The sequence below is a fragment of the Musca vetustissima genome, unplaced genomic scaffold (genome assembly GCF_032173495.1).
Source record: "Musca vetustissima isolate MV318-11 ecotype Yass unplaced genomic scaffold, APGP_CSIRO_Mvet_v1 utg31550, whole genome shotgun sequence".
Lineage (NCBI taxonomy): Eukaryota > Metazoa > Arthropoda > Insecta > Diptera > Muscidae > Musca > Musca vetustissima.
In genome coordinates, this window is record NW_026878121.1 from 69,979 (window position 1) to 85,374 (window position 15,396).

Genomic DNA, 15,396 nt, shown 5'->3' on the forward strand with positions numbered 1-15,396 from the left:
TTCATATTTGGATATATCATCCATATATAAGTAAATTGTGCACCAAACTCCTCATATTTGTTAAATTGACATCAAATTTTGCACAACGTACAAAATTGAGCATAGAATAACGTAGTTGGGTTTTCTAGAAGTACAGACGCCGTCCGACTTTACTACTCCAAAAAATAATTGAGAAGTATCATTGAATGTACATGTTTTCCATAAAATGCCCGTACATTTGGGACAAATGCAAGGATGAAAATCAGAAGACATCCGAAATAGAGTTCTGATTCTAAGATCCATGCCCTAGATTATTTTGTTAAAATAATAATAATGTTTCCATAGGGACATTGTATTTATTAAAGTAACTAAAATGTTACTATGCCAGGGGAAATTAGGTGGCACCATTATATGGTCGTTATTTGCCTAATCGTTGGTTAGTATCTTAGATCTTATAAACTCATATATCCGATACCAATAATGTGTATCACAGAGAAAACTTATATATGTACGATGATATTCCCGTGACTATAAAATTACAAATACCTCAATACAAATCAAATACCGATAAATTAAAATAGGAGATCTAATAAAATGTAAAAATGTTGTTAAGATCGAACTTTTCATACCTGCTCTTATGAATATTCCTTAAGTCTGTCGGGACATTTATATGGGTACAATGTTACAACACTATTAGGTAGTACGACATTCAGGTTGGAAAAATGGGGGTAAGAACTTCAACATTCCGAAAATTAAACGGGAAATATGTATGACACCCTTTTAATACGTTAGGCCAACTCTATGAGAAAATTGGGTAAAAGTCTTCACATACAGGTCCCACTCCATTTCCGGGAGTGGGACCTGTACGTAGGAGCTTGGGCCTCAAAAATGTGTGTTACCCTTCAATATCCCGTTATGGTATATTATAGCAACTACAATGGGAATGCAAAAATATATAAGGAAGATTTGATACCACATGAGAAAGTTTGTAACGCCGCGAAATATTGGTCCTAGACCCACCTTTAAGTATACCGATCGTCATATCTCGACTAGCTGAGTCGATCTAGACATGTGTGTCCGTCCGTCCGTCTGTCCATTATAATTTGTAAACACGATACAGGACACAGTTATAAACCAATCTTCACGAAATTGGCCAATGAAGACCCCTATTGTTTTTGGGAAAGATCGGTTAATATTTAAGGGATGAAATGGACCAAAAACTTTATTTTTGTCGGTTTTTCTGGTAGCTCCAGAGGCCGCAATTATGGCCCAAACATCTCGAATTTTTGCATGGAGAAGGGGAAAAAATAAGCATGGTAAAGATCGGTCAATATTTAGCGGGTCAAATGGACCATGACTTTTGTGTGAAAAATGACAAAATTTGTATTCTATAGCGTATATATTTACCCCTGAAGAACAAAGACCCTAGAAGTTGATAGCATATGTGAGAGGAGTGGTTGACCTTTAAATTGATACCAATTATATTGTCCTATGTACTCGGATGTGGGAGTTAAATTTAAATATTTTCAGGTGTTTACGCATTCATATATTATTTTGTAACCCATTACCACATTAGAGGGCGGATTATAGCGCTGATCGCTTTGAAATGTTCCATGAGGTTTCAGTTATGGTCAAGGACAACGCCTATAATTTTCGGTGATGATCAAATAATAATACTGAGATGAAGTTGATGGTCAATACAGTGAAAATATTGCCCAAGACTTAATTTTTTGTGTTTTTGCGAGTCGATCTATCGGCCACAATTGAAAGCCGCTCACTGGTTTTGCGTTAAGAGGTTTTGGTCATCCAAATAAAAACATTACAGCCGCTTTAGTTGAAACACTAGAACAAACTCTCCAAAATACCGAATATTTTGAGTACCGTTATATGGGAGCTACATCTAAGAGTGGACCAACATAGATAATTTAAGTGCGATTCATCCTACCAAATGCCAAATTACAGTCGATTTTATTTAAAAATGTGTCCAAATCCCCCATAGCATCAAACATGGGGGCGAATATAAAATTACAGCCAAATACCGAATATTAGGGGATTACGAATATTAGGGGATTATTAATTAAGGAGCACATTTTCAATATCAAATATCTTATAAGTAGTAGAAATGTATGTGCAAATTGTCCAAAGAAATATGGAGTCTAGGACCAATATTTAGAACCATAATCGGTTTGTAGAAATGTCGGTATAGGTACACTTTTAGGTATGTTCCCTATATTTTTATTTTAAGTACCTGTCAGTATATATATGTTGGAGGGTATCCAAAGTTCGGCACGGCCGAAATTATCGCTTTTTCACTTGTTTTAAAATCACTATTAATGGAATTTCAAATATTTTCTGAAATATCTCTTAAATTGTTAGAATAATATTATTTTCAAATTGATAATGGCAAGACAACACATGTAGCATGTTAAGTGTAAAATTTCAATTAATTCGTATAAAAAATAAGAATTTGGCAATCTTTGAAGTCAAAGGTTTGCGTTAACAAGCCAAGGACCGTAGAAGAGCTCGAGGACAACATTCGCGAAGAAATAGCTGCTATTCCGGCCGAAATGTTGGCAAAAACGATGGAAAATGCAGCAAAAAGGGCACAATACGTCATCAACGCCAGTGGCGGCCATTTGAGAGATATCATATTCAAAAATTGATGTAAACAAATCTACTTGGAACAAATTAAATGATTAACATTGCCAACCGCCAAATTTTTATTTTTTTCTTTGATTTCTTAAAAAAAACATGGGTCCGTCGAATATGGGCAACCCTGTAATGTCAAAACATTTACCTATATCGTTATATTTCTTTATATAAGTTTGTCAGCCATCAGGAAACTTATATCAAATTGCAGTTTCAACGGTGGGAAAATGCGGCTAAAGCCTCCAATTACCGGACATTTGTCGATACCGGGTGTAAAATTTCAATTTAATCGTGTACAAAATAAGAATTTGGCAATCTAAAAACAATGGCTACCACGTACTATATGGGAGCAATTTCTAAATTTTCGCCAAATTCCACAAAACGTAAAAACGTCACGTACGTCATTCTAGGCCTAATTCAGTACCCTATGCGAAATTTCGTGCAAATAGAAAGATATATAGGGACTTTGATGCATCATTTACATTTAATCGGCCAAAAATATATATGGGAGCTATATCTAAATCTGAACCGATTTTTCCCAATTTCCTTGCGTCAAATATATGAGCTGTGCCAAATGTCATTAAAATCGGATGATAAATGCGAAACTTGTCCTAAAAAGTGTATCAGTATTTATAATTTTTGGTGTGAAAAAGTGTTACCCAATGATAACTCAAAATACCAAATTACAGCCAATTCGGTAGAAAAACATTCCATTCTCCTCAAAATATCGAATTTTTGGAGGTACCTTCCTATAAAGTGATACGTTTTGGTAGAAGGATGTGTTCCCCAATGATAATCTAAAGTACCAAATTGCAGCCAAATCGGTTGAAACAAACATGTCCATATTCGCCAAAATATGGAAATTTGGGAGGAGTTGACCCCTATTGATAACTTTTAGTAGAAAGCTGTGTTACCCAATGGTAACATAAAATGCCAAATTACAGCTTATTCGGGGAAAGAACGTGTCCATACTCAATAAAATAACGTAATTTTTGAGGTACCGTTATATGGGGCTATTGAAAAAAGTGGACCAATATTGATAATTGTTGTTCGGTTAATGATAACCTAAAATACCAAATTATTGTCAATTCGGTGGTAAAATGTGCACATACTCACAAAAAACCGAACTCTTTGAGATACTGTTATATGGGATTTATCCTAAAAAGTGGATCCCTATTTATAATTTTTGGTACAAGGATGTGTAAGCCAACTCGGTTGAAAAACGTGCCAAAAATCCCCAAAATACCGAAAATCTGGGAGTACATCTTATATTGATTTTAATAGACAGACGAGCAGCCATACATCGACATAGAATTTTATTTTGATCAAGAATATATATAGCTACAGTTTGGTAGTTCCAGAACGAACTGGTTCGAACTATTCTAGTAAAGGAACGATAGGAGCTATGAGTCGGAACTATATGGAACAAGTTCCTTTTTAAAAAGAAATATCGATTAGCTCCTTGAACTAGATATATATACCTTATGTGGTTTCCGGTGAATATTTCGAGGTCTGGCAAATGGAATGACAAATTTAATATTACTATCCTCCCCCCAACACTCTCTACATTATATTTGTTAAAAAGATGTATCACGAAAGACATATTTTGTACAGTGAGTCAAATAAATAGTTTGTCTCTATATTTAATTTTTAGATACTAATGGCAGCCTTTCCGACTTTGTTTGCTTCCTTACAACTTGCAATTTAGTCGCACAACACAAATCATCTCTTCGTTAAAAATTATGTGAAACCAAGACTAAAACTGAAAAACAACAATGTCGCCGTCAGATATGTCTCCTATTTCGTTCGTTTGGATTACAACATTTGTTGGAGTTCCTTGTTTCTGCTTCATTACTATTGCTCTGGATGTGCTGTAGTTCCGTTTCCAATACGCGACCCATGCGATTGTTTCATTGTTCAATAAGGTTGTGTTTGTGTGACTGTTTTTTTTCTTCTTTATCATCTTATGTTCGTCGTCGTATTATTATTGTGTCATTGTTGTTGATGTTGTTCTCTTTCGTTTGTTACTTTTGTCAATATCTGTGCGTTCTGTTTTCCTTCCATCTCATTTTTTGTTTTTTTCATCATCGGTAATGGGACACAAATCAAAGTTTAAATTAGCTGAAGTTTCGCAATAACAATGCTGTGACAGTTGTTCGCCTTCCTTTCATTTTCCTGTAATTCGTAGTAGTTCGTCTATTTTGCCAATTTGTTGGATTTTGTTGTTTGTGTAGTTAACAAAAAAAATGCAAGGAAATAAAGTTAGGAAGCCATAAGGGAAGGGAATCAAAGTCGACTAATGAAGCTGTCCATGTGATAATCACATTGGGCCAGAAATAATGCTGGGGAAAAAGAAATCCATTATTTTTTTCGACAGAAATCCTTATTTTTGATCGGCATATTAGCAGTCTTAACATCGCCCAGAAGCTAAAAATCGACCTTAAAACTGTTTTATACCATTTACACAAAGCTGGATTCAAAAAGAAGCTCGATGTTTGGGTGCCACACCAATTGACAGACAAAAACTTGGATGGATCGTTTTTCCATAGACCCATTTCTTTAACGGATGGTGACTGAAGATGAGAAATGGATCACATACGATAACCATGTGTGAAAACGATCGTAGTCAATGAGCGGTGAAGCACATCAAACGGTGGCCAAACCAGGAGTAACGGCCAGGAAGATTTTGCTATGCATTTGGCGGGACTGGAGGGGATTATTTAAATTCTAAATAAATTCTGATCTCTACTCTCAACAAGTGGACCGTTTGAAGTTAGCAATTGACAAAAAACTATATATGGGAGATATATCTAAATCTGAACCGATTCCAACATATTTTGACACATCTTATGCTATAGTAACTTCAGTACATTGTACAAAATTGTGTGCCAATCGGTCAAACTTTGGGTCTTTAGTGCACAATTTACCGATTTTACATTAAACCGGAATAGAATGTATATGGAAGCTATATCTAAATCTGAACCGATTCTCACGAAACTTAGCACACATCATTCTAGACTTAATACAGGACGGTATGCCTAAATTCGTGTAAATCGAAGTATATATAAAGGCCTTTTGTGCTCCATTGACCTAAAATCGGACGAAAATATATACATGTAGTAGCTACATCTAAATCTGAACCGATTTTCACGAAACATAGCGCACATCATTCTAGATTCAATTCAGAACGCTATGCCCAAATTCGTGTAAATCGAAGTATATATAAGGGCTTTGGTGCTCCACTGACCTAAAATCGGACGAAAATATATATGTGAGCTATATCTAAATCTGAACCGATATTCACGAAACTTACCACACATCATCTTTGTACATATGTTTGTAACAGGCAAAAGGAAACGAGATAGAAACATGGTTCCTTTTGAGAATATGCATGGAATCACTTTCTGAGTCGATTTATGCATGTCCGTCCATCCGTCCGTCTGCCTGTCGATGTTAAATTGTAAACAAAGTACAGATCGCATTTATGATCCGAATTGCATGAAAATTGGCATAGGTCACTTATTTGGACGAATCCTAATGAAATTGGGAAAAAATCGGTTCAGATTTAGATATAGCTCCTATATATATTTTCGTCCGATTTAAGGTAAATGGTGTACCAAAGTCCCTATATATCTTTCCATTTGCACGAAATTTAGCATAGCGAACTGAATTAGGTCTAGAATGATGTGTGTTTAGTTTATTGGAAATCGGTAAAGATTTAGATATAGCTCCCATATATATTTTCGTCCGATTTAAGGTAAATGGTGTACCAAAGTCCCTATATACCTTCCGATTTGCACGAAATTTGGCATAGAGTACGGAATTAGGTATAGAATGATGTGTGTTAAGTTTCCTGGAAATCGGTCCAGATTTAGATATAGCTCCCATATATATTTTCGTCCGATTTAATGTAAATTGTGTACTAAAGTGCCTATATATCTTCCGATTTGTACGAAATTTGGCATAGCATACTGAATTAGGTCTAGAATGATGTGTGTTAAGTTTCGTGAAAAAAGAGTCAGATTTAGATATATCTTCTATATATATTTTCGTCCGATTTAAGGTAAATGGTGTACCAAAGTCCCTATATACCTTCCGATTTGCACGAAATTTGGATAGAGTACAGAATAAAGTCTAGAATGATGTGTGTTAAGTTTCCTGGAAATCGGTCCAGATTTAGATATAGCTCCCATATATATTTCGTCCAATTTAACGTAAATGGTGTACCGAAATCCCTATATATCTTCCGATTTGCACGAAATTTGGCATAGCGTACAGAATAAAGTCTAGAATGATGTGTGTTAAGTTTCGTAAAAATCGTGTCAGATTTCGATATAGCTCCCATTTATATTTTCGTCCGATTTAATGTAAATGGTGTACTAAAGTCCCTATATATCTACCGATTTGTACGAAATTTGGCATAGCGTAATGTATTAGGTCTAAAATGATATATGTTAAATTTCGTGAAAATCAGTTCAGATTTAAATATAGCTCCCATATATATTTCGTCCGATTTAACGTAAATGGTGTACCAAAGTCCCTATATATCTTTCGATTTGCACCAAATATCACACAGCATAACGAATTGGGTCTAGAATGAGGTGTGTTAAGTTTCCCGAAATCCTGTCCAAATTTAGATATACCTCCCATATACATTTTAGTCCGATTTAATGTAAATGGTGCACCAAAGTCCACATATGTCTTTCGTGCTGAACTTAGTATAATCTAGAAGTTAGATATAAATGCTGCCCCGGACTCGGCAAGTGGGTCCGATTTGCAAAACTTTTTGAAGTTATTATGAGATAACGTGTAGAAAGTTTTGTTGAAATCGGTTCAGATTTAGATATATATATATATATATATAATTTAGATATAGAGCCCATATATAGTTTCGTCTGATTTTAAGTAAAAGGTGTACCAAAGACCCAAAGTTTTATAATTTATATAACCTAGCATGTGGTAAGTTTAATTGAAATCGGTTCAAATTTTGATAGAGCTACCATACAGATTTTCTTCCGATTTTAAGTAAATGATGCACTCAAAATGTTGCCGATATTCTGCGACAAGTTTCGAAGCAATCGGTTTAGATTTCGATATATGCGACAAGTTTCGATGCAATCGGTTTAGATTTCGATAAATGTTTTCGTCCGATTTTAAGTAAATGGCGCACCAAACTCCTCATGTTTATCAGATATGTGTCCAAATAATCAACGAGTGTCCGGTCGATATATGCTTTAAATTGATTTACATAATTTTGTCCCATTGTAAGAAGCAACTCTATATCTGACCAAATGAAAAACTTAGTATAGGTTGTAGAAATATATGTTTATGGGACCAATTTCATTTTACTAATCCTTCAAAAATGCAACGTATGTTACCCAAAGTATATACCCAAAGTGGTGAAGTCCGTGAGGAGTCCGTATATACCCAAAGTGGTGAAGGGTCGGCCCCGTCCGACTTTACCACATTCCTTACTGGTTTTTAGTTCGATTTCCACTAAAATACCAAAAGTATCTCTGGTATACATGTTTTATAAATTTCTTCAATTTACAGTGCATACTCTATGTATTCTCAAGGAACAACACTCTTCCAACCCACCCCCATCCTGAAAACCCTTTATCGCAAACAATTAATTTGTACAGCATTACGAAAGGTAAATTAATCTCCCTTAATTCCATTTATTCATTTTTTCCGACACAGGTTAACTTTATTTTCTTTTTGTCCTTAAAATCCTGTAATGACTAAACCATCAGCATTGCATACAGCTGGAACTGTTGACAATACAAACGAGAAAACAGAAATGTTTTAAAACAATAGGAGTTTTATGTGGTCACCAAATACGCTTAAGGAGAACTTATTCATCTTCCTCTTTGGCAAAGTTGTTCAAGAAGGTGCTTGTTTGCGGCTAAAAAAATGTCCCTTTTGGTATTACTTTTGCCATATCAGGTGGCTTTTATATTCATTGCTTGACCCAACTCACCACCACTACTACAAAAAGACAAGTACAAAGGACATTCCCCTAGTCCTGGTATTTTTTTTATTCATATCTACAAAAACAAAACAAAAAATAACTTCATTAAAGAAAATATTTAAGAATGTTTTGTTAGTTGTTGTTTTCCGTTTTTCTTTTACAACTTTACTTTGGGGTTTCTTAAACATTATCTTCAATTTTGTTATGATTTGTTTTATTTTTTTTTACAACTTCAACAAAACAGTCCATCTTCTTCAAATTTTCTTTACTCTCCAGCTGCTTCTTTTGAAGGTAAATATTAACTGCAAAGTTTATGGCAAAATTGTTCTATTATGTTTTGTTCTTCGTTTTCCTTTATTGTTAAAACTCAGCAAATTGAATGAAACAAATATTCCAAAATTAAGTACTCAGGACAAATTTCAGTTTGTTGTCGGTCGCACACACACATACACTGACTGCCCTTTGAAAGTAAAACCCAAACGATTTGAGTTAACGGGGAAATATTTGAGAAAGGAAAATCAATTTAATAAGCCAGTAAAATGGCTGCTAGACTATCTAGCTGGCTAATGGTGATTGAGGGAACCTCCATACATTAAATTTGTATTATCGGGCTACACATATGCTGGCTTCAAATGAATGGTAGTGGAGTTCGACATCTTTCAAGGTAAGTTGTTAAACCAATTTTTTCGATACCTCCTAAATGTCGGTATTTTAGGGAGTTTTGAGCACGTTTCTTAATCGAAACCAAATTACAATCGATTGACTGTAATTTGGTATATTAACTAGTTATTAGTTTTCAAGAATACCTATCAAAAACCAGTAAGGAAAGCGAAAATATATATGGAAGTTATATCGTAATATGAACCGATTTCAACAAAACTTGTCACAGGTTAGATAATACTAATTTCAGTACGTGTTGATCCTATCAGCCATATATTGGATCCTTGGTGCGTCAATTCCTTTAAATCAATCTATAATATAATAGAGCTATATCTAAATCTCAACCGATTTTCTCTAAACTTGGCACACATCAGTCTGGAATAAATTCAGTATGCTATGCCAAATTTCGTGCAAATCAAAGGATATATAGGGACTTTGGTGCACCATTTACTTTAAATCGGACGAATCTATATATGGGAGCTATATTTAAATCTGAACCGATTTTCTAGAAACTTGGCAGACATCACTCTACGCTCAATTCAATGCGTTATGCCAAATTTCGTGCAAATCGAAACATATATAGGGACTTTGGTGCATCATTTACATGAAATCGGACGAAACTATATATGGGAGCTATATCTAAATCTGGTCCGATTTTCGCGAAACTTTGCACACATCAGTCTGGAATAAATTCAGTATGCTATGCCAAATTTCGTGCAAATCAAAGGATATATAGGGACTTTGGTGCACCATTTACTTTAAATCGTACGAATCTATATATGGGAGCTATATTTAAATCTGAACCGATTTTCTAGAAACTTGGCAGACATCACTCTAAGCTCAATTCAATGCGTTATGCCAAATTTCGTGCAAATCGAAACATATATAGGGACTTTGGCGCACCTTTTACTTTAAATCGGACGAATCTATATATGGGAAACTTGGCACACATCAGTCTGGACTAAATTCAGTACGCTATTCCAAATTTCGTGCAAATCGGGAGCTATTTAGGGACTTTGGTGCACCATTTTCATTAAATCGGACGAAAATATATATGGGAGCTATATCTAAATCTGAACCGATTTTTCCCAATTTCAATAGGGTTCGTCCTTAGGCCAAATGAATGAGCTGTGCCAAATTTCATCCAATTCGAATAACAAATGCGGCCTGTGCATTGTTTACAATTTAACATGGACAGACGGACATGCGTAAATCGACTTAGAAAGTGATTCTATGCATATTCTCAAAAGGAACCATGGGTCTATCTCGATTCCTTTTGCCTGTTACAAACATATGCACAAAAACATAATAGAATGCCTGCCATAGGATATAAGTTTCGGTGTAGTCCCGATATAATGCGTAATTTTGGAGGTATATTCGATATTTCCTGTAATTTGGTATATTGATACCTAAAATTTGTACATCGAGGACCCATACGATTTTTCATTAGCTATACCTCATCATCGATGCAGTATAGTTCTAAGTCCCTGATCTGAGCTTTTGTAAATATATGCGATTGTGTGTATGTATTTGGAAAGTTCCGTTTTGCAATTTCCTTACTATATATCTACATAGATTATTTATATTTATTGGACAGTTGCTTGTTTGTTAGGTTATGACAAACTACAGCTAATTTCCGGTTCTTTTGTTGTTGTTGCTGTCGTTTATTTATTTTCAAGAGATTCAATTCAAAATGCTTAGCGTAACATTAAATAGAGCCTCTATAAAATGTGTGTCCCAGGTGCACGGAGGTTGAGTTCATTCCCATCAGCGACGGCAGTAGCAACTGTGGCTAGTGTTGCTGCTATTGTAGTCGTATGTGGAACGATGGCAAGATATCCGCTCGTGTAGCAAGCTGGTAAATGTTGGCCTTCTGTATAGCCAGGCATAGTTTTGCAAATATTTTGCCATTTGTGGTTTACAGTTTAAAATGTTTCCTTGTTTGCGTTTCCTGGATCCTAGTAGGCCAGGTTACATAATTCCTACAGCCAGGCATCATCTCTTGTTACCGGGGCATTGTTCATTGGCAGGTGGGTGGGAATGTTTGTTTGGTGTTGGCTGACTGGAGTGTGGGGCCTGGCATGGACAACTTTTTCGGATGGTATTTAACATACTCCTGTGGTTTTTTTCGTGTACATAAACATTACGCACACAAACACATCGACCCAGCCCTTTAATCTTCCTTACCACGGAGATTTGCACTTTGCTATGACCTATGTAAACTATTCTTAACCAACTCCCAGGCATTGTTTTTGTATTTATATTTGTTTTTTTTTTCGTTTACATTCCTTTTTAGCCCTTATTTTTTGTTTTCTTCCTTGTGGGATAATGGCATTCATTGAAAAGAAGCCCCCCTTTTAAATCTCAACAAACGATACTTAAGTTCGTTAAGAGGATTGCCTTTGGAGATGTGGTGTTGAGTTAAGCTCAGGGTAGGCATTTTGTGTTTTTTCTTTCCTTCTTCATTTTTCATTTACAAAATAAATTCATTTAAATAATATGGTTTCAAGTGTGGTGGTGTACTATTGTAAATTATTTACTCAGATAGTTTGTTTGTGATGGTGGAACGCTTAGGTAATTTTGTCTCTTTGCGGGGACAATTTGTTGTAGGAAGTTGTTGGGGTTTATATGTCGCAATATGAGTCAAAATAGCTGAAATATATCGGCTTCCTTATTTTGGGGCAATTATATTGTCCGATAAGAGGGATTTTTTTCCTATTACGTCTTTATGCATACGTTTGTAACAGGTAAAAGGAATCGAGATTTGAGAATATGCAGAATCACTGATCGTCTGTTGATGTGAAATTGTAAACAAAGTACATGTCGCATTTATGATCCGAATATTTGGCACAAGGTGAACCCTATTGAAAATGGGTTCAGGTTTAGATATAGCTCCCATAGATATTTTCGTCCGATTTAAGGGAACACCCCCCCATTCACGATTTTATTTTTTCAAGATTTTCAATGGGCTGGTAAATCAATACCAATGCATGTTAAGGTTTGTAACTTTGCACATATATATTTGAAGATTTAAATAAGAAGAAAAATAATTTACAAAAAATGTTTGTAATTGTTTTGTTGTTGTTTTTTTTAATTAAAGAGAAGTCCTTATTTTTGATGGCGGGTATGATAACTCCTCACTGGAATATTGGAATCCGAAATGGTGTTAGAAAGAGTACATGTCTGGCTCTCGTATGAACTAGGATTATTGAAAAAATATTTTTCGAAAATCGCAGATTTTTGACCAAAAACCAAGTTAAACCAGTAAGGAAAGTAGTAAAGTCGGACGGGGCCGACTATATGATACCCTTCACCACTTTGAGTATATTCAACAAATGAATCCTAACAGAAGTCGTATGTGTCAGTCTCGTTTTCTTCTGCCTGTTACAAACATATGCACAAAAACATAATATCCTGTGCCAGAAAAAAAAAAATTGGTTCAAGAACCTCAAAACCTGGGGGCTACCAGAAAAAATTGACCAATATTTATAGTGTAGAGATGTGCTACCTAATAAGAACTCGACGTACTAAATTACAGTCAATTTAGTTGAAAAATACGATCAGAACCCCCAAAATTCCAAAAATTTGGGGTACCGTTATATGGGGACTACCAGAAAAACTAGACCTATATTTATAATTTTTAGTGGAGTAATTTGGTACCCAATAAGAACCCAATGTACAAAATTTCAGAGAATTCAGTTATAAAACAAGCCCAAGAACCCGAAAATACCGAAAATTGGGGGTACCCTTATATGGGGGCTATCCGAAAAAATGGACATTTTTTTTTAATTTTTGGTAGGGAGATTTGCTACCCAATGAGAACACAAAGTACCAAATTTCAGCAAATTCGGTCGAAAAATGCTATCAAAACCCCCAAAATACCGAAAATTGGGGGTAATCATATATGGGGGCTATCCGAAAAAATGGACCTTTATTTATAATTTTTGGTAGGGAGATTTGCTACCCAATAAGAACTGAAAGTACCAAATTTCAGCGAATTCAGTTAAAAAACGCGCTCAAGAACCTCAAAATACCGAAAATTTGGGGGTACCCTTATATGGGGGCTATCCGAAAAAATTGACCTTTATTTATAATTTTTGGTAGAGAGATTTGCTACCCAATAAGAACTCAAAGTACCAAATTTCAGCGAATTCAGTTAAAAAACGCGCTCAAGAACCTCAAAATACCGAAAAATTTTGGGTACCCTTATATGGTAGCTATGCCTAAACGTGGACCGATTTTCTCCAATTTCAATAGGTTTCGTCCTTGGGCCAATTAAGTGACCTGTGCCAAATTTCATACAAATCGGATCATAAATGCGACTTGTACTTTGTTAACAAAAATACATGGACGGACGGACAGACGGACATGCATAAATCGACTCAGAAAGTGATTCTATGCATATTATCAAAAGGAACCATGGGTCTATCTCGATTATTTTTGCCTGTTACAAACATATCCACAAAGACATAATACCCTGTACCACAGTGTGGTGAAGGGTATAAAAATAAGGAAGATCTTCACCGATTACCATTATCCTAGTCCATACGATAGATATACATTCACAGAGAAACGTGTAACAATTTGGAATCGATTGGGTTATTAGTCTTTGAGTTATCGTGCCCGCCATTCGCAAAAGAGAAAAACGCGTTTAAAGTTTGAGAAGCCCTTTACACGTCATTTGATGCTGACACAATAAATCGGCTCTATCTTTAGATTTTCACATGAAATTTTGTAGGGACACTCTTGAATTAGTGTAGATTCGAATTAAATCAAACAAATTTTTGACCCCGAGAATGGGGGGGGGGGACCCCTTAATGCAAATGGTTCAACATAATCCCTATATATCTTTCGATTTGAACGAAAATTAGCATAGCGTACTAAATTGAGTCTATAATATTGTGTGTTAAGTTTCGTGGAAATCGCTCCAGATTTAGATACAGCTCCTATATATATTTTTGTCCTATTTAATGAAAATGGAGCACCAAAGTCCCTAAATACCTTTCGATTTGGTATCTATAATGATGTGGGTTAAGTTTCGTGGAAATCGGTTCAGATATAGCTCCCATATATATTTTAGTCCGATTTAATGTAAATGTAGCACCAAAGTTCCTATATACCTTTAATTCTATAATGATGTGTGTTAAATTTCGTTGAAATTGGTTTAGATTTAGATACAGCTCCCATATATATTCTCGTAAGATTTAATGTAAATTGCATATATCTCATATATATATATACATATATCTCCTATATATATTTTCAGTCCATAGCTAGGCCGATTGACAAAACTTACTGATGTTAATATAAATTAATCGCTGGCAATATTCCTTGAAATCTGTTCAGATTTACATATACCATAGCAAATATTCAATGGGTGTCTGATTGAGATTAAATTTTAAATTTACAAAATTTAGCTTAGGTTGCAGAATGGCATTACGTATTATATAGATTCGTTCAATATTATGTCAATGTTCCTCCCAAAAAAGGCGTTGTCTGTTAGGATACATATGTAGAATATACCCAAAGTGGTGAAGGGTATCATAGAGTCGGCCCATTTCGACTATACTACTTTACTTACTGGTTTTACTATGATAACAAATTTTCCCTTGTGATATCGAAAAAATAGTTAAAATTGTAGTACGAGAACAGGCCAACAATTCGTCTTACTCGTTACCCGTACTTAGAAGTCTCATTAAAGTTCGGGAGTAAAAATTGCATCCATAACACGGAATCATATTTTCTACACTTTTTTTTGAAAAACATAGTAAACATCAACCAGCCCTTACCTGTCTAACAGCAAAATAACACGTTAAATTTCGTGGATATATTCCCGGATAGTTGGGCGATTGTAGACGGCAGGCCTTTTTATCGCAATCGCTGAAGATACGGGAACAATAAGTGCCGGGTATTAAATCACCTTCAAGTGCAAGCATGAATATGAAAGCAAATAAAATAAAAACAACAGCAACAAGCAATTGTTGGGTAAATATTAATATTCGTTTGGTTTTGCATGAATAAATTTCACATTTTGTGTGTTTCGAATTTTATTTTTATTTTTTTCGTTCAGCACTCATATACCGTTGAATGCTTTTGACATTGCCTCCCTCTCTCTCTCTCACTCTCTTTATACCCTT

The 15,396-nt window shown here is 35.1% G+C and overlaps 1 protein-coding gene across 1 annotated transcript in view; it reads right to left on the reverse strand.

Annotated features, from left to right (window-relative positions):
* Window positions 1–15,396, reverse strand: part of LOC133322923 (uncharacterized) — a gene marked incomplete at its 5' end in the record, with an annotated part of 70,409 nt that overhangs the window by 35,383 nt on the left and 19,630 nt on the right. The window contains one exon of the mRNA XM_061531875.1: window positions 15,049–15,179. Within this exon, the coding sequence (XP_061387859.1) occupies window positions 15,049–15,179 (131 nt within the window). The remainder of the gene's footprint in view (window positions 1–15,048; window positions 15,180–15,396) is intronic.